Raw genomic sequence first — 21,320 nt, 5'->3', positions numbered from 1 at the left:
CACATGCTGATTTGTGTTGCGATTATCACGATCACACTTGAAGAAAAAGAAAATCTTTAATAGTGGCTTACTTGTAAAAAAAAGTGCATTATGCTACCATCAGAGTGCATGGAAAGTGAAAAGAGACAGTTGTTAGGAGGAAATACAGAGGAGATGCAGTGATTTATCATCAATTTGTTCCTAAACTGATCAGAGAGACGTTAAACTCGGTCAGTGCTGCTGTAGGAGACATGCAGGAGAAGTCTGGATGCTGTTGATCTGACCTGCAGGGCCTGTGACGCACAGATGCACGAGTTGTCACGCGAAGAGGGTCCGCCACACCAAAGCAGGTGGGACCAAACCACAGGAAACAGGAGTAACATGTAATAACATTGTGTCACCCTGACAACCCCCAAAACGTTTTCATGTAGCCTGATGCAGGGCTGGATAGCAGTTGGTTCTGACAATTGCTTTCAAAAGATGTGGCTTTTAAATAATGGGTGATTTCCAGTAAATATACACTCACTGCCGCTTATTAGTTACACCTTGCTAGTACTGGGTTGGACCCCTTTGAGCCTTCAGAGCTGCCTGAACTGTTGATAAAATCAGGATGAATCCATGGTTTCATGTTGCGTACTTTTTAAATCTGACCCTACCACCTGAAGTCTGCAGCAGAAATCAAGAGTCAAGAGCCAAGCAGTGTTTTTCTGATCTTCTGTTTTCCAATATTGGTGAATCTATCTGAACTGTAACCTCGGTTTTCCTGTTCTTATGTGACAGAAGTCACCCAGTATGGTCTTCTACTGCTGTAGACCATCTGCTGTAGACCATATTTTTCTTTTTCAGGAGAAACTGTAAACCCTGGAGATGGCAGTGTGGGAAAACCCCAGAAGTTTATCAGTTTCTTAAATACTTGTGTGGCACCAACCACCGTGCCACATTTAAAGTCATTTAAATTAAATTTCTTCCACATTCTGATGCATACTTTAAACTTTCAACTATGCCTACATGCTAAACGCATTGAGTTGCCGCCATCGGCTGATTAGTTGAATTAGTGTACCTAATAAAGCGGCTGATAAGTATAAATAAAACCTGCACATCTACTTTTATCTTTTTTTTACATAAAGAAAGATCACAATGCTACAAATTTGTTTCGGTTGCCTGTTATTACAGATGCTTCCATGAATTTGAGAATTTTTAAACCAAAAAGTATCTTTAAAAAATAGAAGAAATAGTTAAAAACAGGGATGTTTTTCTGAAAGGGTTTGTCAGGAGAGTCCACTCTGTCCAGCACTGTATGAGACTTGTTCTCAGTGTGTATAAACACACACACGCATGTGTGCTTTTGTCGGGATGAACAGTGTCCATGCAGATGGCTGATTGGTGAGACAAAACCAAAATATGGCAGCAAAGCCAGAAACAAACCAACGACAGCTCTTATCCAGAATCAAAGAGTTTTTGCTCTTTATGCTAACAGGGTAAATGAATTACTGCAGCAGCAGTATTTTTGTCGTCATCGAAACATCTTTAATGACAGATTCTTGACTGAATCAGAGATTTTGGTTTGTGTCTGCTATACTTGTTTGAAGTTCTCTATTTTTCAGAATGGTTCACAAACATACAAAGACACACACTGATCACAATGGTCACATTAGAGGACAAACACACACAAATACACACGATTCAGTGCTGTGGAGAGATGAATGGATTACAGCTTTGCTAATGACCAGATCAAGAGAAGAGGACAAGGGGTGAGGAGACATGAGGGCGTATTGGTTTGTGAATAAAAACATTTTTGGATGATGATGAAGACACAACAATGTGGCATAAACACATGCACTTTTTGGGACGTAGTCATAACCCCAGAGGCAAACAGTGATTGGTGTGTGATGAGGTGAAGGAGGAGAACACTAACATTTACTCATGAGGGTGGTGTTGACAATAATCGGACAGGTGTGTTGCTTCTCATACTGGTGGTTTGATTGGTGCAACAATCTCCCATGCAAATCAAGGAGATGGAAGCATTCACGTTTAAAGTGGAGATTCTGCCATTTGCTGTCTGGTTTTCTGGTTCCCTACAGGATTGGGTTAGTGGTTCTGAACTGGGAACCACAGGCTGGTATGTCCAAACCATGTTGTCTAGTTTGTCTACATCGTAGCATTTCACCAGCAATCCATCAGTGTTTGGGCTATTTAAGCCCATATAAAGAAGTCGAAACACATTCTTCTTTTAACGTACTTGTCCCACAGCTTTTTATTTACAGGAAGTGGCCCATTGGTGTGACAAGACTTGTGGATGGTTGATTGATTTCATAGTAATTTCTTCGTCTTACCTTTAAATCAAACATTTTACACTGAAGGGAAGCATTATTCAACAGAGATATCCAAAGAATCAAGTAATCTGCATGATGCCTATGGGGCAATTGGTTGTACAGCCATTTTCCTGCAAGTCTTGTGATGCAGTCAAATGCAGTGAGGCTGATTTTTCAAAGTTAACATTAGGTTTATGGGTAGGAACGGAAGAATCCTCTCTGTGGTCACTGATTACACAGTATAGTTATTATTAATACAATAATCATCTGAAAACCAGGCAGCAAATTCTAGTACTATATGTGGTGATAAATACTGTCCATGTCCCTTACCTGCTCTTCCAGGTAATCCAGGGGGTCCTGTGGCACCTTTAGGGCCTGGCAGAGACAGCCCAGCAGGCCCAGGAAAGCCAGGGGCACCTTGTTCACCAGGGCCACCAGGTGAGCCTGGGTCTCCTTTAGGGCCGGGAAAACCAGGGTTGCCGGGTACACCAGGAGGACCTGTGTCTCCCTTGATACCTTAGCACACAGAGACACAAATTAGAGAATGTTGAGAAAAAAATGTAACTAACCTGCAAAACCAGCAAAAAAATCAATAAAGAATACACAGGTATGAATATATATGTACTACAGGTGGTGGTAATTCACCTGGCAGTCCTGGACTTCCAGCAGGACCTGGACCACCGTAACCTGGAATTCCTGGAGGGAAAAGTAATGAAAATATTTATTTTTGAGTAAAACAACGGAAAGCAATTTAGAATGTACAGCAAAATTACAGTTCCTGTAGATGCCCTGTGACTCACCTGCTTCTCCTTTGACTCCAGCTGGTCCTGGAATCCCATCGCGACCTGCCTGACCTTTCTCTCCTGGTGGACCAGACTGTCCTTGTGGACCAGGTTCTCCTGGTCTACCTGGAGCTCCTGAGCTACCTGGGGTACCGGGCACACCGTCAAGACCCTTAGGACCGGGGATACCAGGAGGACCTGACAGGAGAGTAGAAAGAGAAGATCGACCCTTGCTTTGCTTCAATGAAAAGAAGTCCCATTAACACAAAAACTGATCATGATCGACATACGATACTGCCACCTCAAAGGGAATTCCTGGTAAAATAAAAAGTAATATTAGTAATAAATTATCGCAATAAAATTCCTTTTTCACGCTGATATAAAATACATGTGCCTGACCAACGTCTCTCATCCAAGGTTTAATTTTTCTAAATGCTTGAAATGGTAATGTGACAGACTCCTTCTCTAATTCCTTGAATTCTCAAAGTCGACTCCTTTTTTTAAATTTGTTTTGGTCCAGTGAAGGCAAAAACGTGTCACCCTCTCCAGATTTACCAGCCAGAACCATTAATTGTGTTGTATTTTAATGCTGTTTTTTTTTTCTTATTGCCTTAAAAAATTTATAATTGTATCTTTAATAGATAAAATACTGCCGGGTTCTCAAACTCCAGTCCTCGAGGGCCGGTGTCCTGAAACTCTTCCATGTGTTCCTGCTGCAACACACCTGAATACAATTAGTAGGTCATTAGCAAGACTCTTATAGAACTTGGCTGCATGCTGAGGTGGCAATTCAGCCATTTGATTCATGCTACAGCAGCTCATGAGTGAATGAACATGGTGCAATAAAAGTACTTTTAGAAGTACATGTTTCCAAATACTTTTGGAACATTTTACGGGTTAGGGTTTGACACTTCAGCATGCAGTCAAGTTCTATACTCTTGCTAATGCAATGCAGTTGCAGTTTAATATCAGCAACTTATTTCAGCTTTTCATTCTTCTTTTCTACATCTGTTATGATCAGACTTACCTTGGAATCCTGGGAGTCCGGGGTCACCTTTATCGCCTGGTCTTCCCGTCACACCTGTGGGACCTGGTAATCCCGGGTTTCCTTTTAGGCCTGGATTTCCTGGGTACCCTGGCAGGCCTGGATCACCCTACAAAGGATGTAACAAAAACTTTTAATGTGCACCAAAATATTATTTATAATAATAATATTTGCCTTTTTTACCAGGAAATCTGAGTGGTTAGATTATGCACCTTTTGTCCGGTTAGTCCAGGTGGTCCGACGCCAGCAGAACCTGGCTCACCTTTGGGTCCTTGGTTACCAGGTGGTCCTGGCTGTCCTGGGGATCCTGGTATACCCGACACTCCTGAAACACCTTTCAGCCCTGGTGGTCCTGTGTGTTCATTAAAGGGATAAGTAGCAAATAAAGTTTAACAAATGTTTTAAAAAAAGAATGTCATTAAGATACAGAATCAGGTATTCTCTTCCTTAGTAACACTAACCAACACACCAGTGCATCACTGGTTTGTGGGCAACCAATACAGGTTTTCAGAACTTTGGGCACCACCATCTTGCTTTGAAAGCCAGAGTGTATGAAAGTGGGACTAATAATACAAGGATACTATGTAAACACTATATTAAAAAAAACATAACCTGTTTCATTATTTGTCATTTGTGTGCTCTACATGAAATGATAGTTGAAAAGTCAAATAAAAATGATCATCGTGATATATCAAAAAAGAGTTTTCATTATAAATTTAGTAGGAAATATTTACTGAGTTATTAAATCAAGTGATAAGCGAGCACATTTTATTAAGACTTCAATTAAATTTAACTTATCGGCCAAACAAGTCACCTTGTTTGGCCGATGGCTGGCAGTTAGAACGAATGCCGGTTTAAGTCTGTTGCTCTATAGCAAGTTACAACATTTAATAAACAAGGTGTAGACCTGAAGGATATTAATTTGTATAGGCATATTTCAACACACAACACTGGCCTTTAATTACTAACATCTACAGCAATAAGGACCAAAGTTTTGATAAAAAGCACCTGGGATTCCCATGTCTCCCATTTGGCCTTTAGGTCCTGGAGACCCAGGAATACCTGGACCTCCTGGGCGACCAGAATCTCCCTTAGAACCTGCAAAAAAAATGAAATAGCATGTTAAAAATCTGTTTCTGTCTGTATTTATGTATGTACTTAGTATGTATGCATTAGGGGTGAATTCATACCTGGAGGTCCAGGGCGGCCAGGACTGCCATCTGTTCCTGGAAACCCAGGGTCACCAGGGAGACCAGTAGCACCTTTTGGACCCGGAAAACCTGTTCCACCTGTAGAAAACCAATATGTAAGATTTAACTCAAACTTTTTACTCTTTGAGGGCAGTGAAAATGTTTTCATCTCTACCTGAAGGTCCAGGATCTCCTTTTTGTCCCTTTAAGAGCTGCGATGGAACACTGGGTCCTGGCGGTCCCTGGAGGCCCATGTCTCCCCTCTCTCCTTTAGCACCAGGACCACCTGGTGCACCGTCTCTACCTGGAAATCCTGGTTCACCTGTGTAGATGCATCAGGCAGGCCCTTTCATGAGTAGCTGCATACTTTTAATCCAATTATACCAACAACAGAGGTCACAAGTTACTTGAAAATGATAAATTACTTCATATTCTTTATATTATTTTTTATAGCTTATGCAACCAGATTCCAGGTTTTTAATAGATTTTTTGCTGTAGGAAAAATATCATTCTGCATATGTCAATTTAAAACAATAAGTGTTATCATGCATGATTTTTGTGGTAAGTATGGAGTGTGTCAGTACCTTTAAATCCAGGAGCACCAGGTCCTCCTGGGGCTCCCGGTCCTCCAGAAGGTCCTGGAGGTCCATTGGGACCCATGTCTCCTTTCTGACCTGCAGCCAGGCCGGCATTGCAGAGGAGAGAAAGTTAGAATAATCAATAAACCAAAGTAAATATTTAATTACATACAAATAACATAAAAATGTCTATTATCATTTAGTCAACTGTTTCTAATTGCTGGTCTGATTTAGATTTTCTGATAACTTTGTGAGCTAACAACAATTAGCTAGCCTACAAGCTGCCTTTATACTAAGTTATGCAGACATTCAGCCAGTCTTTTTGTAGTTAGTAAATGCTCTAAATGATCGACTGCATAGTCATCATGACAGCTTTTTGTCCTTTGCTTTATCAACTTGTGACATATAATGCTTTTTATTGCTTTTCAAGATACCAATATAGCTAATGTTATTCATTTACAGCCATATTTCGATGATTGAAGAGTGACAGCTTACCTGGCAAGCCAGGCAAACCATCGCGACCAGGTCCTCCAGGTGGTCCTGGGGTTCCAATAGTACCTGGAAGACCTTGATAACCTGGAGCTCCTGGGTCTCCTGGTGGGCCTGGGATGTCTAGACCTGGAGGGCCAGGGTCTCCTTTTGGACCATCTGATCCTGGCAGCCCTGTAAAGATGATTATTATGACTGTCCTCTTTTCATTTAGGAACAACATTTGAACTGTCAGGTTAACAATAATTTGAACATTTTTACTCTCCACTCCCCTGGGCGGTCAAGATTTTGAGGGGTTGTCCTGGTTCCCACTTCTGCAATATTGGAAACAGTGCTTCTGGATTTGCAAAGTAGGAAGGAGTGGTTCAGCTCCAGGGTTTATATACATAGAGTTTGCTCTATGTGTGCTTTTGGGTATATGACCACACCCCTAACCTGTGGGAAGCATTTTGGAAGAATAAAGTATTGGCGCCCAATGTTACAAGCTATTCGGTCCCTTTGTTCTAATAATCAGGGTTTGGGTCATATTGTAAGTTAGACTTACAGTCCAACATTCTCCAGACTGGAGAATGTTGGATCCTCTGGGCACAGCCAAGGAGCAGAGTGTTTCTGATTCTATGGCTTCAGAAACACCACCGATCAGTGAACTCCATCTTGCACCAGAGTGATTTGTAATAGTGGCTAGGATGAGAATTATTTCTTTCAAGTCTGAGGCCATGTAGAACCTCAGCTGTACAGTAGATTCGCTACTTCTGGCTGGCAGTGAGTTACTGCTCCAAGTAAAGGGGTTCAAGAATTCTGGGTTACGTTCGAGAGTGGAGGAAACTCTAAGCTAAAGACTGACAGATAGACCAATGTGACGTCCGGTTGTCAGAGCTGAGCCTGAAAGTGAAGTAGTCAAATTATAGAAATAGGGTTGAGCAATGTTCCTGCTCTTGTTATCTGCCTGGGATAACTACTAAAATCCACCTGGATGAGGTGTCTCCTGCATATCCTACTAGCAGGAGAGCCCAGAGACAGAGCCTAGAGATCAGATTATGTCTAACATCTTAAACTGCTGACGGTAGAATGGATATTTTGTAATGCTGAGTTTTCTCTTTTCAGTCAAACCTTATGTGACTTACCTGGTGGTCCCATTGGGCCCGGAGGTCCTGGGAGACCTGGTGGGCCCGTTCCACCAAAAGAGGGGGGTCCAGGGGGGCCACGAGATCCAGGTGTACCAGGTGTACCAGGCTCGCCTGCACAGACAGAGGATAAAGTATCAGCTCAAAGTTCTGTCCTGGTGTCATTTTGTTCTAAAACAATCACACAATCTAAAGAGTACCTTTGAATCCTGGAGCTCCATCAGCTCCAAGCCGTCCTGACAAACCGGGGTTACCAGGGAAACCAGGATCTCCCTTAGGCCCAGTGGAACCTTTAGGGCCCGGTGCACCCGTTAAACCAGGAGGACCAGGAAGTCCAAGACCAGGTTCACCCTGTCACACATATAACCAAAAAGAGCGTCAGGCACACAGGGAGGGACGAACAGTACAGTTTAGGACAGAACAAGAGGCATTTAATGAAAGCTATTAATGCATAACAAAATGTGTTGCTTAGAGAAAATTGCTTAATATAAAAAATCTGTCATTTTCAAATTGTAAGGATTATTTTATCCTTGTTATTTTAGCCTTCTACAGATAATAATGTTAGTAAAATTGGTATACACAACTATCCAAATATATTAAAACATATATATACACACACACCTTTGGTCCAGGAAATCCCAGCTCACCGGGACGTCCATCTATCCCTGGTCTTCCTGGTCCTCCAGGGGCTCCTGGTTGCCCGCCAACACCCGGGAATCCTGGAGGAGGAAAGAAGTGAGTGTGAGATGAAGAAGGTAACAATGACACAAAAAGCAGAGAGTATGTAGGGAAGTACTCAGAAGAAGTTGTTAAAGAGAAGAGAATGTAAATAGAAGTGGACAAAGGAAGACAAAACAGCAGAGGTAGAAAGAGCAAAGGAAGACAGATAGAGAACAGTTTATCGCTATCTTTGCCTTTTGGTCCTGGAGGTCCTGGCAGTCCAATGCCTGGGATTCCGGGTTCACCCTTCGCTCCCGATAAACCGGGAAAACCAGGCTGTCCAGGCTGACCTGGTATACCTAACAAAGGGAAATGACCAAATTAGGCAATCAGGCAGCATGTATGTTACTTTAGATACTGTGAATGGAAAGTATATTATTTTACAACAAAATAGTGACTCGTGTACCTGGTGAACCAGGCTGCCCAGGCTCGCCATCCCGACCTCTTTCTCCTTTGGCCCCTTTCTCTGTCATTGTCTGACCAGGTTCACCCTTAGTTCCTTCATGATGACAAAATGCACAGATAAAAGGTTGGACGCTTTCAGTGAGCAGACGGCAGGAAAATTGGACATGAAATGGATGTCAAATAGCCTGTGGGAAACATCTATGTCCATTCTATTTTGCTATGTTTTCTTTAAGGTAACTTAAGTAAAATCATTTTCAAAGTTCAGTATCAAGACCTCTGCAGGAGATTTTAGGCAAGTTGTGGAAAGAAAACTTTTTGATGCAATGAACAGTGCATTTCAACTCAGGCTATAGCTTGACGATATACTAAGCTTTAAAATTTTATAGCTAGAACCTCAGAGATAAATAATGTGAAAATATAAATTAGATCAACATATAATTTACTTTGCTGTATTGTGAGACACAGCACTGGTCTAATTTGGTAAGGTACAGTGGGGGAGATAAGTATTTGATCCTCCTAGAAGTCAAACAGAATTCTGGCTCCTATGGTTGGGTGTGTGCCCATGTGCACACGGATTACAGTCAATAAATAAGATACAGCTGATCTGAGTTTTGTGTATAAAGCACACCTGTCCACAGAATCTAAATTTTCCATTCTGACCTTTCCATCACCATGAGCAAAACGAAACGACCATTAAAGGACGAATGGGCTAAAGTGTTATATTAATTGTTGGTGATTATTAGGAAATGGAGGAAATCAACCTCAGCCTGGAGCTCAATACAAGGGGTAAGGATGATTATAAGAACGGTGATTGATTACAGGACAGGAGGAGCTTGTTAATGATCTGAAGGCAGTTGGGGCCACAGTCACCAAACACCACTGGTAACCAGTGTTGGGCAAGTTACTTTGAAAAAGTAATTAATTATAGTTACTAGTTACTTCTTCAAAAAAAGTAACTGAGTTAGTAACTGAGTTACAATATTCTAAAAGTAATTAATTACTTGAAAAGTAACTATTGCGTTACGTTTAACCCTCTGGGGTCCAGGGTATAACTGGCCATTTTAACTACTTTTGATTTTCCCCACATTTTACCTTTAAAAACTATTTTAAAGGTAAAAACTACTATATGATAACTTATGGCAAAGGGGTGGGATTAAATAAGTGTTTACTTCTTCCCACTCCCTTTCAACGTGTAAATGAATCAGAATGGTAGCAATATTGAAATGTACTGACTTTTGTATAGTATTTTTTCTCTCTTATTTTCTTTTCTAAATGTACCTGTATATTGTTTACATGGTTGAAATGAATTAACAATCAATCAATTTACTTTGCCTTGTTTGGTATCATCCTTTTCAGCACAACCTCACGTGTCTGAATTTACAGTTATGTTTTCATTTTGACATACTGTATTAACACAATTGATCTAAAATCAGACAAAAAACATAAAATCAGTGTAGAAAAAGTTATTTTTTACTGTAACAACCACAAACATGTTTAATGAATCATATTTAATAACTTTTAAATGCAAATATAAATTGTCAGTTTTAAAATCCTATGCACAAGTTTTGCAAACAACAAAGTTATTTGCATCCATTTACCTTTTACCTTGATTTAAAAAAAACATTTCAAACTATTTACAGAACAATCAGCTGTTCTGCATTCAATAAGATGCCACACAAATTATTTGTGCCACTCCAAAAAAATAATTTCTGTCCACTATAAAGGAGAACATCACAGCCTGATACCTGCAGGTCTGACAGCAGCAGGTGTATCACTCCTGTTTCTACCTGGAGACAGCAGCCGCCTCATTGCGCAGCTGCTTAAAGCTGTAGCGTCCAGATTACTTACAGCTACTTCCATGCAACTGATATAAGATGCGGTAAGCTGAACACAGTTTCAACCGTTTGTTTGTTGAAACATAGTAACGGACCGCATTTTCTTGTTAGTAACCATAACGGCGTTGTAACGATACGAATAGTAATTAGTTAGATTACTCGTTGCTGAAAAAAGTAGCGCTGTTAGTAACGCCGTTACTTGTAACGCCGTTATTCCCATCACTGCCTGTAACACACTGTGCTGTAATGGGTTGAAATTCTTGAGCAGGGAGACCCACAGGGGCCTATAATAATCGCTCCCCGGATATGCTACAGCACAACACATCAGGTAATTTTGTTTATTTTATTATGTATGACTAACTTGTATTTCATCACAATAGCTCTCATTGAATATCTATCTATATATATAAGGATAAACGTAAAATGATTTTTTTACCTGGTGCACCAACAGGTCCCGGTCTTCCTGAGACACCCTGGATACCTCTCTCTCCACGAGGTCCTGGATTTCCAAAGCCAGGAAGACCTGGGGGGCCCCTGTCTCCTGGATTACCAGGGAAACCTGGCTCACCGGGGAGGCCTCGTTCTCCTTTCACCAACAATGAGCCCTGTCACAGTTGCAAATACATTAGTTGGGGTTAGAGGGGTTTGGGTTAATTCAGATAAATAATGAACAGACTGAGTGGAAGTCACTCACAGGAGCTCCTTTAGGCCCTGGAGGCCCAGGGGCTCCGTCACGACCAGGTGCCCCGTCCAGACCTGGCAGACCAGGTGGTCCAGGGAAACCAGTGTCACCCTTCTCTCCACTCAAACCATTAACTCTGATGGGATCACCTGGATCTCCCTTCTCTCCATTTAGGCCGGGAGGACCTTGAGCACCAGGAGGACCCTGGAAAGGAAACAAGCAAGATGTCTTGATGCTCAATCATCCAGGTAAGGAAATCCCCCAAAATTGATTCAGTTTACCCAGACGTAGCCTTTGCAGTCGGAAAAACGTAAAACTCTACGTCCAGGTGAACAGAATCAATTTTTTGGGAAAGAAGCAAGAGCCAGGGACAGGGAAGTCAAACAGAGAAATTAAATCAAAGAATATCAAAGAAATAATGGCGTTTATTATGAAATCTTATTTTTCTGATGAAAAAAAATCGTGAGCAACACATTAATCAGTTCCACAATGATAATCACCACTTTTGGAAAGGAAAAGTAAGAATACTCACGCTGGGGCCGACAGAGCCAGGTGTTCCTGGAAAACCTCTGTCTCCCTTGAAACCTTGGGCGCCAGGAGGTCCTGATGAAGAAAACAAGAGGGACCATAAAAACATCTGTCCTGAGGTCTACTAAACTTCAGTGTCTTTATTGTCACATTTAATGTCATTACTGAAGGACCACCAAGCAATTTTAATCTGCTACTGTGGATTCAGGAAAGTTTGTTAATATCACCTGACGGAAACAAAACTTTGGGGGAGGGGTCTTACCAGGAAATCCAGGAGGTCCTGGAGGTCCTTGAGGTCCAGGGATGGGATTGACGCTTCCTATGCAGTTCACACAGGTGTCACCTTTCTCACCTAAAAACACGATCAGATCATTAATGTCACTTTTTTCTGCAAAAGGCTGCAGGGGGAGACCGTCTTATGCACTTCTTTGGGAGATTGGGTGATATTTCAGCAATCTGACAGGAGTCATTTATTTTGATTCTATCTTAGACATTTCCCCACCTTTCTGTCCTATCTCTCCAGGGAAACCTCTTCCTCCTTGTGCACCAGGAACCCCAGGAAGTCCTGGTATGCAGTCTTGACCTGAGGAAGTGCCTGGAAGTCCACGGGGCCCTGGCGGACCAGGGGATCCAGGAGACCCTGCACGACCTGGGGGGCCTGGCAGAAAGTTTCCTGGAGGGCCAATCTCTCCCTTCTGACCTCGCTCTCCTGGGAAACCTTGAGGTCCAGGAAAACCCCCACTACCGGTTCCTGTGAATCCCGGTTCTCCTGGAGGGCCTGTCAAACCTGGAGAAAGGAGGTTGACGTTTCAGTGTTATTTGGTTTGTTTTTTTGCGAAAGATAATCAAAAAGTAAATCTCAAAAAATGGTCTTATTCAGCCAAAAGCAAAGAAGGGCCATTAACTAATTTACATAATTAATAATTGTATCCCTTTATTTCCTTTTCAGTAACCATAAATTATTCAATTTATCCCAACCTTTCCCCTAAATGTATTATTGTATTTTTAATCTGTTATTCTAGACCTACACCAGTGCATTTAGGTTGCACCATCTCATCTATCATGTCTGTTTTGGAACTTAAATTTGGTACCCGGTATAAACTATCTTTAAAAGTAATGCAAACAATAAGTATGCTTGTTATGTGCCTGTGTGTTTTCAGCTCACCTTGTACTCCTCTGTCTCCTTTGAGTCCAGGTGTTCCAGGTAAGCCAGGTTCACCTTTAGGCCCCACCTGATTCCCTATTGGCCCGCCAATCACCTGATGGGATGTTAAAAAGAATTAAGTAAATTCACAAGACTCACATGGACTAAACTATACAAAACTTTGCAAATATCCTTAAATCTTTTTTTGTAATATAATTTTTAAAATAAAAATATTTTAAAAACTACAACAGAATAAATATAAAATACAACAACAGACTATTGGACCTAAATCAAAGACTATGATAAATATTACCTCCTTATGGAAACTTTCCTCTTTTTTAAAACACTTCCTTATTTTAAGCTGTGTTTTTAAAAATGTAAAAAAAAGTCTCATAATTACAGTTTTCTCACGGTTAGCAGGACTAGTGGACTTTGTACACTGAATAGTCATCCTTAATGGTTCATTTTCCATTGGGAGTGGGTAATTCGTATCACACACACACAGTTTAAATGTTTTCCGTATTGCACAGTTGAAAATAGAGTTTCTTTTTGCCGGTAATTAAAAAAAAACAGTGGCTGAAAGCACTGTAAACAACAGTAGACTGGTGCATAACAAGCAAGCAAATAATGCAGAAAATAGAGATTTGAGACCGTTTTGACCGATCGGCCCGATTTTGGCCTTCATCGTGCGTCGTGCATCGTGTAGTATACGTGGGGTAACGAGAAGCGATTAACACCTCACGACGAGCTCCCGATCATCAATCGCTTGGTCGTGAGGATTTCAAACAGCGACCGTCGTGAGAGTGTCACCGCAGTTTGTCACACTGCGCACGCGCAAACACAAATGTCAGCGAAAAAGACGGCGCAGCACGGCTGTGCAGCGTGTGATCTGGACACAAGCAATGGAGGCACAACTTGTAGAACTTTGGAAAGCTCATCCGAGCCTTTTCCATGTGGCCTCACAAAATTATCACGACCACAACAAACGTGAAAATAGTTGGATCTACATTGCTGCTCAATCACAGCTGCCTGATCAGTGTTTTTCATTAGCAGTTTAGCAAAGCTGATGGTGGTGGTGTGTCTGTGTGAGTGAAAGACAGAGAGAGCGAGTGACAGAATTTCTGTTATAACCTTCATTTTATGGACGCACAGTGTGAGCACTCAGGTCGCATCAGAGCATCGGCCGTATAGTGTGAGACCCTGCATCGTGACCTATGAACTTCTAACCCCTGCGAGTCAATCGTGCAGTTTGAGCAGGAGCTGAATCGCGCGACTGACAAAATCGCACAGTGTGAGCGCGGCATAAGAGGGAATTCATGACGATGTTTATCAAATGTGAAGCTTATTTTTGATCTTCTTTGCTGCTGGCTCAGTTAATTTGGAGAGTGACAAAACCTGCAGCATCAGAATCTGTGAGATGCCGGCTTTCAGCTCCGACGGCGTGTCATTGGGTGAGAAAGCCAACATCTCACTGATTCTGATGCGTCGGGTCCGCGCTTTGTGTTTACGTCTTTGTGGAATCCGTTTACCTGCTCTCATTTACTGTTTTAGCTGTTTGGTGGTTGTTGAAATGAAAGCTTTAACCTGAGATTCTTAAGTTTCTGGCAAAATACATTTATATTTAAAAATCAATTCAGGATCAACCTAAAATCGATTTTAATTGGAAAATCAATAATTAAAACCCAGCCTTACTGTATAGTAACCATCAAGTATAGGTTGCCATGGAAATATTAAGCTGTCTGCATGTAATTCACTGTGAGTTTTTTTTCTCCCACACGCTGCGAATGCATCACTAACCCCGGAGATTCAGACTCGTCAGACCATTGCCCAAAAGGTGGCAGTGCTACGAATTTATTCCACCAGCTGAAAAGTCATCACTGCAAAATTAAGACCATCTTAAACTCCACATGCAAATGTCTCCTAACACACCAAAGAAAACTTCAAATAAACCAGCTGTGATACGAGCTACCAGCTATCAGCAAGAGGAACAGAGAAAAACGGCACGATTCCATGTTATTGTTTATCGAACATGAAACAACTGTTTCGGTCCTCTTTTGAATTTTGGTCGTGGTTTGGTTACATCAAGCTGAGTGACCTCATGGATTCTTGTTTGTGTTTAGGCACATTTTGTGAAATTATATAACTGTTCTTTTAATTGTTTTGTCGTTTTCATTGTGTTTAGTGGTTGTAGAGATGGTTTATATGAACTTCAGGTGAAATTCAGAGGTCTCATCCCTTTTGCCCCCAATACTGGGAGCGTTGGGGCTCAAGACATATCATGTATAGTGATACAGCCAAAAAATATTGTGATATTAGATTTTTCCTCATATCGTCCATCCTATTTTCCATTCCACTCCTGTGTCCTGTGATCATGCGTTTGGGTCCTTATCTTGCCTGCCACGCAGCCGACTCTGACAGCTATGCTTTTACTGCACTGACAGTGTGCTTGGGCTCACTAACAATGAATCAGTGGATCAAAGTCTGGTGGCACTTTTCAAAATCAACTACAAATAAGTGAATAAGCCTCAAATGTCCAAGGAAAAATGGTTAATTTCTTTATATTTTTGAAGCAAACTACAAAGAAATGAAGGATGGCTTGGGATATTTGCACAGCATTGTATTTATAAGTAGACAATGAAATGGTGCTAAGAGTTCAAGTGTAAGACAAATATTCCACAAATAATGAAATATAAATTCTCATTCACCTGCCCTGGTGGACCCGGGAATCCACGATCACCTTTTTGTCCCTGAAATGAGAAAGAGTGATATTTACACAGTTCGTGGCATTACTGTTTGACTCGTAGAATTCAAAATACTCAGAAGAAACTTACTGTCTCACCATCCCTCCCTGGAAGACCAGGCTGGCCTGTCTCTCCAGGGGGCCCCTGAATGTGACAAAAAGCAATACAAGAATGTTAGGAAAAGGTTATAAGACATTTTAGAAAAGGATTATAAATTGTGCAGTTTGTCGGCAGAACTCACTGGGTATCCTGGAGAACCAGGATCACCATCTTTGCCTGGTTTTCCCTGTAAAAGGGGGGAAAAACATGGTGATCAGGCTTTGCACCAACGGGGACATCTCCAGAGTTGAATACTGAAGCATTACAAAATTGGCAAAAACTGCACATCCTCCAGTGGCCACTAGGGGCTGACTCCCAAAGGGAGTCAAAAATTCTAAGATTGGCTCCCTTCTTAAAATGTCCAGTTTTACAATAATAAAAATTACATTCATACCTCTGTTAAGTATAAATATTTAACTCATTCACTTGAGTTAGGCCTGTGGTCAGGTTGACATCCCAACACATGCAACTGGAGTCAATAGGTGTCTGCAAGGTCTTGTTCATCATTTTAAAACGTTACACCGGACTTCATGACTGTGTGCACAGTAGAATAATGTGTATGCGTATTCACATCTATGAAGAGCTGTTTGAAGGTTTACCCGGAGTTTTGGGCTTATTGATAAGGTTTCAGTATGTCTTTAAAAGGCTTGGAGAACATATTCTACGAATACATACTGAACATACAATCTGGTAACAGTCAAATGAACCCTGCGTCATAGATCCCCTTTGGTCTCTTCTTACTGCTTCAACCCAGGAATTCAAGCTCTGCTGTGTCTTAGCAGTCTTGAAGGAATGACATGTACAAACTGAAATAATGGCAAATATGTTTGAGAGTTCCCTCTTTGCAGAAAGTTTCACACAAAAAAGCTGAGAGAAACCCTGTAAAATAGTCAGATTGTTTGAGAAAGTTGGGCAACACCTTTCCTCTTTGCCTAAACCAAATGTCAGAGATGAGGTTCCAGACACTCTTGCACTTGTACACATGTTGAGGGCTTTAGAATTGAGTTTACCTTTGAGCAACAGACATATTTTAGCAGCATAGGGGCGATTACGTAAGTTTAGTGAAAGGATTTGCTTGAAATTCCAGAGCTGTACTTACTCGTTTTCCCAGCTCTCCTGGTTCTCCCTTTTCTCCTTTCTGCCCACCATAGGGACCCTACAGTGAGATAAAGAGACATATAAATACCACAGTCACCATCAAGAGCACTAGATACTCCACTTCTTCCAACTTGCAACTTAAATGTTTTGTCTGTTTTCTGGAGGGACTTTTAATGTGTGGAGGTAAATTTGGTTCAGGGGACCAGAGATACTTACAGGAGGTCCCGGTAAACCCGGATCACCTTTAGGGCCAGGAGGTCCTTGGTCACCCTGCAGAATAAAGAGAAAAAATCAGAATCAGTGCAGAACGAGTTTAGAGTTTGAACCAAATCTATTTGGCAAGTCAATTAGTCTACGTTCACACTGCAGGTCTTAATGCTCAATTCAGATTTTTTGATCAAATCCGATTTTTTTGTCTGCTTGTTCACACTTCAACTAAAATGTGACAGCAAACGTGCTCCTGTGTGAACACTCAAAGTGACCCGCATGCGCAAAAGCAGACGTCACACACAACGCGCTCTTTTTAGACCCAGACCAAACAGTACTGTTTGACTGATGGCCCTTAATATAAATACTTGTTTCGGACTTTACGTTTCCCAATTTTGCTTTAAGTTATAAAGTTATTTTGTTATTTACATTTGGCCTAATAATGATCCTTATTGCTGTTTTAGAGGAGCGGTGCTTCAAAGGATAGTTGCAGATTTCTGTCAGAATCTGCAGATTATACAGTACAAATAAAATGTTCACGTTTCTCCAACATTGTCTTCCCAACAGTTTCACTAACATCTACACTGGATGGCCAGGAAGTGTTCACGATGTCTTATCGGGCGCTTCTCCAGAGCTGATAATTGCCGTCTGTCTTGTGTCAGTGACGTAAAAGACGGATTTAATGCGACATGACCGTTCAAACAGCAGTCGCTTTCTAAAACATCGGATATGTATCGGATTCAGTACCACATACGAATGTGACCCAGATCGGATTTGAAAATATCGGATTTGTGCCGTTCACACTGTCATACCATGATATGTGTCGAATAGGGTCAAAAAAGTCGGATTTGATGCGCTTTCGCCTGCAGTGTGAACGTAGCCTTAGTCCCTCTCCTCTTTAGTCTGGAGGCTGTGCTTCAGTCCAATTTAAATGAGCTTTGACTTAAAGAAGATGTCAGTGTTTGTGGATAGTGTTAAATGTGGTTGCTTCTTTTTCTTTTTTACACAGTAGACCTTCAACCTGCATTTGCAGCTGGCAAATTGAAATGTGTTCACAGATAGTGATTTCTGCGAGTGTTTCTGTGTTTTTCAGCCTTGACTTTTGCACACAGAGATTTCTCCAGATTCTCTGAATCATTTTAATATTATGTACGGTAGATAATGAGATATTCAAAGCTTTATTCTGAAATAAGCCCACCAGATGTAGTTTCAGATGTATTTTTTTGCATATAAACCCGCCCATCTGTCTGTCTAAGAGGCTCTTTTTATACCACATCATTTTACTGACCTCTTGTCAATCAGTGAGTCCAGTTAGTAGCAAAATGTTACTCTGTAAGCTGTTGCTTTTTAATGCCACTTACTTTTCCAGCCTTTTGTTTCCCCTTTCCATAGTTTTTGCAATGTGTTGCTGCCATCAAATTCAAAATGAACTAATAATTTGTGTCATAATAATGTCTCAGTTTAAACATCTGGTACGTTGTTTACGCAATTTATTTACATTTTACACAATGTCCGCCTGGTGGTTTTTATTTCTTTACTGAATGAGATGACTAAATATAATTGGCAGGCATAGATACTCTCTGCTGCCATCATGTGGCTGTGATTTATTACTCTGGCGTAAACTGGTTTTTATATATGTTCACACACATTTAATACATTTTTATGAGCAATGATTAGGTACTGCCAAGATGAGGCATTTTGATACAATGTAAAATACATGCATTATGGAAAATATGAATGACCTTTTTCATATATATGGAAAATCTGTTAATAAAGCGAGTGACTGCCACCTGTCAGCAAGAGATACTGAGTTTTAAACTTGGTTTAAACAGCCTACGTTGTAAAATCTCTCTATTTAAAATCTAATTTTAGTCTCGTCAGTCCTCATTTCTGTGGCGAATGGAATACTTCACCACTTCCATGCCTTTAAAATAGTTATACCTTGTCTCCTCTCTGAATTTCAGTCTCAGCCGGCTTTGTCTGCTCCCCAACCTGTCCTGGAGGACCAGGAGGTCCTTGCAAACCTGGGGCACCCTATGGTCACGGCAGGGAAAGAGTGGCAGGTTTAGTAATTCAGTAAAAGCTCTGAGAAGACAAGCTTGAGGCAGAGACTGAACATAACTCTAGTAAAAAAAGTGACGATTATGGTACCTTTTCTCCTTTGGGTCCTTGGAAATTCAAACCCATATTCCCCTGTTGAGAAAAAACAGAGGGAGGCTGTCACTTCAGGCTCAGTGGAGTATATTTCATGACCAAGAATAGTTCAAAATGTATTATCATTTTGTCTTTATTTACTAAAGATCAGTTACAAAGTGTCTGATCTCACCTTAGGCCCGGGTGGACCAGGAGCACCTGGACGACCCTGAGAAACAAACCGAGAAACAGTTGGCCTTCAATCTGATGCTATTTGTGCAACTTTCATGAAAAAAGGTTTACGCTGTAGCAGCTTCTCTTTACCTCAAGGCCTCTGGGTCCTGGGGGACCTACCGGACCTTGTATACCTGGAGGTCCAGGTCGGCCCTGTGACATAAAAGGAAAAAGATGTACAGACAATTGGTAAAACATACAGTTTAAAAAACCTAAACATTTTCATCCTTTTGCTTCTGTTTGAGCCTGTGAGCATTTCTGTGAGTGTGTGAGAAATTACAGTCCTAGCTCTAAAAATGCTTCCATTAGCACCAACAAATAATGTCAATAATTATAAATACAGCAGACACCTTGATATGTGATGGCTTTATGTTTATAATATCAGTATTGGTCATATTTCAGCTTATAAATGATCAAAATTAAACAGATTTTCATTTGTCGCATTATTAAACAGACCGGTTTGACACCTAAAGCTCAAGTTCTGTTCATTCATTCATTTTGTTTTGTTTTTTATGCACACATCATTCTGACTTACATATTTGAAAAGTTTTGAATCTGCACGTGAATTTAATTAAATGTGTAAATTAGCTTTGGCAGCACAGTGTTTCTAAAAGGAGAATATTTCACTCACAGGACCTCCTGGCAAACCGGGTAAACCCACTGCTCCTTTCTCTCCGAAACGATTGGCGGAGATAACATCACCTGGGTCTCCCTGCAAAGAAAAGAGAAAGAGATGCTCAGATATACATTTGTCTTCATAAAGGGAAAGAACCTGAGGGGAAAGAAGGAAATGTTGCTTCTGAATATCAAACAATGTCAAAGAGCACCATCTAGTGGACAAATACAGCAAAAACTCAACTTGACATCAGTAAAAAAAAAAAAAGTTAAAAGAAAAATGATAGAAATTGATTTTTATAGAAACCTAAAGGAGAGGCAGTAGTAGAGCTTTCACATCTGTGTGTTTCACAGCAAACACTGACAAATAAATTAGCGAAACTCTTATTTGTTTGTTGTTGTGTTGTGTTTTTTGTTTACATGAATAAATAAAAAATAGTGATTTTTTAAAAATTATTTTCCATGGTTTCATTTTCAAAACAGAACTTTTTAAAAAAATGTGTAATGTTTATTTATTTGTAATTGGCTTCCTGGTCCTTTCCTTAGAAGCCCCGTCTTTGGCCTTTTAAACCTGGACGTGGATGTGTGGTTTGTAAAACCACACATCCACACATGTATTTTTCTACATTTCCCCAGTTGTGAAGGGAATTTATATTTACTCCATTAAGTAAGAGTTAAATTAAGGTCTACCAGCCATAACAAGTTCAAAGCACAGTCAAGTCAACATTTCAAATTAGAGTCTGAGTTGTGTGGTGCTTGTAAAGCTGTAGATATATCAGCCTACAGTGAGATAGAAATCTGTATATTAGTGCAGAAATTGCTGACATATCATGTTTTTAATTCAGAACAATGAATGACAAGAATAACAAAGAAGTAGATTTAAAAGGATCTAAGATCTAAAATGATTATTTTACCTAAATGCAACAATTATTTTCATTGATTGTCATACAAATTATATTATAAATATGAGACAATAGGAAAGTAAGTGACAATCTGGTCTTCTTTTGTTTCTAGCTGGTGGAGGACATAACTTAAAAAATTGAATTCAAACCTTGAAAATTAAGTTATATTTTTTTAAATCAATTTTTAACATTAAGAGCATTAGTAACAAAGTTACAAAATGTGTGTGTGCTGATTTTTACCTTTTGTCCTGGCAGACCAGGTGGACCCTGTAAATGAGTAAAATAGAAAAGTTTGAAAAAACAAAGCAAAACCAGACAGATCACTGTGATGCTTCATCCTGTAATGACTCACTTGAAGTCCTGGCTGCCCAGGGATTCCTGGACTTCCTGGGAAACCCCTGTCACCCTAAAAAAGGAAAAGGAAAAAAAATTGAAAGACAGATACGCTGAGTGTCAACATTCTTTTTTGGCTTTAAGA

The 21,320-nt window shown here is 40.6% G+C and overlaps 1 protein-coding gene across 1 annotated transcript in view; it reads right to left on the bottom strand.

Annotated features, from left to right (window-relative positions):
- The window catches only part of col4a5 (collagen, type IV, alpha 5 (Alport syndrome)), a 62,791-nt gene that overhangs the window by 9,668 nt on the left and 31,803 nt on the right, over nucleotides 1–21,320 (bottom strand). Inside the window, exons 7-39 of the mRNA XM_076881529.1 lie at nucleotides 21,195–21,248; nucleotides 21,083–21,109; nucleotides 19,957–20,037; nucleotides 19,416–19,478; nucleotides 19,285–19,320; nucleotides 19,110–19,151; nucleotides 18,900–18,992; nucleotides 16,968–17,021; nucleotides 16,753–16,809; nucleotides 15,796–15,840; nucleotides 15,645–15,698; nucleotides 15,519–15,560; nucleotides 12,835–12,928; nucleotides 12,172–12,456; nucleotides 11,932–12,021; nucleotides 11,674–11,744; nucleotides 11,154–11,345; nucleotides 10,896–11,064; nucleotides 8,626–8,718; nucleotides 8,414–8,518; nucleotides 8,121–8,218; nucleotides 7,700–7,850; nucleotides 7,500–7,613; nucleotides 6,382–6,549; nucleotides 5,893–5,982; nucleotides 5,484–5,630; nucleotides 5,309–5,407; nucleotides 5,127–5,216; nucleotides 4,331–4,470; nucleotides 4,101–4,227; nucleotides 3,092–3,271; nucleotides 2,937–2,987; nucleotides 2,622–2,807 (exon numbers count right to left, since the gene is read on the bottom strand). Coding sequence (XP_076737644.1) covers nucleotides 2,622–2,807; nucleotides 2,937–2,987; nucleotides 3,092–3,271; nucleotides 4,101–4,227; nucleotides 4,331–4,470; nucleotides 5,127–5,216; nucleotides 5,309–5,407; nucleotides 5,484–5,630; nucleotides 5,893–5,982; nucleotides 6,382–6,549; nucleotides 7,500–7,613; nucleotides 7,700–7,850; nucleotides 8,121–8,218; nucleotides 8,414–8,518; nucleotides 8,626–8,718; nucleotides 10,896–11,064; nucleotides 11,154–11,345; nucleotides 11,674–11,744; nucleotides 11,932–12,021; nucleotides 12,172–12,456; nucleotides 12,835–12,928; nucleotides 15,519–15,560; nucleotides 15,645–15,698; nucleotides 15,796–15,840; nucleotides 16,753–16,809; nucleotides 16,968–17,021; nucleotides 18,900–18,992; nucleotides 19,110–19,151; nucleotides 19,285–19,320; nucleotides 19,416–19,478; nucleotides 19,957–20,037; nucleotides 21,083–21,109; nucleotides 21,195–21,248 — 3,388 coding nt within the window. The remainder of the gene's footprint in view (nucleotides 1–2,621; nucleotides 2,808–2,936; nucleotides 2,988–3,091; nucleotides 3,272–4,100; nucleotides 4,228–4,330; nucleotides 4,471–5,126; nucleotides 5,217–5,308; nucleotides 5,408–5,483; nucleotides 5,631–5,892; nucleotides 5,983–6,381; nucleotides 6,550–7,499; nucleotides 7,614–7,699; nucleotides 7,851–8,120; nucleotides 8,219–8,413; nucleotides 8,519–8,625; nucleotides 8,719–10,895; nucleotides 11,065–11,153; nucleotides 11,346–11,673; nucleotides 11,745–11,931; nucleotides 12,022–12,171; nucleotides 12,457–12,834; nucleotides 12,929–15,518; nucleotides 15,561–15,644; nucleotides 15,699–15,795; nucleotides 15,841–16,752; nucleotides 16,810–16,967; nucleotides 17,022–18,899; nucleotides 18,993–19,109; nucleotides 19,152–19,284; nucleotides 19,321–19,415; nucleotides 19,479–19,956; nucleotides 20,038–21,082; nucleotides 21,110–21,194; nucleotides 21,249–21,320) is intronic.

The sequence above is a fragment of the Maylandia zebra genome, linkage group LG3 (genome assembly GCF_041146795.1).
Source record: "Maylandia zebra isolate NMK-2024a linkage group LG3, Mzebra_GT3a, whole genome shotgun sequence".
NCBI lineage: Eukaryota > Metazoa > Chordata > Actinopteri > Cichliformes > Cichlidae > Maylandia > Maylandia zebra.
This window is presented reverse-complemented; position numbering and strand designations above follow the sequence as displayed.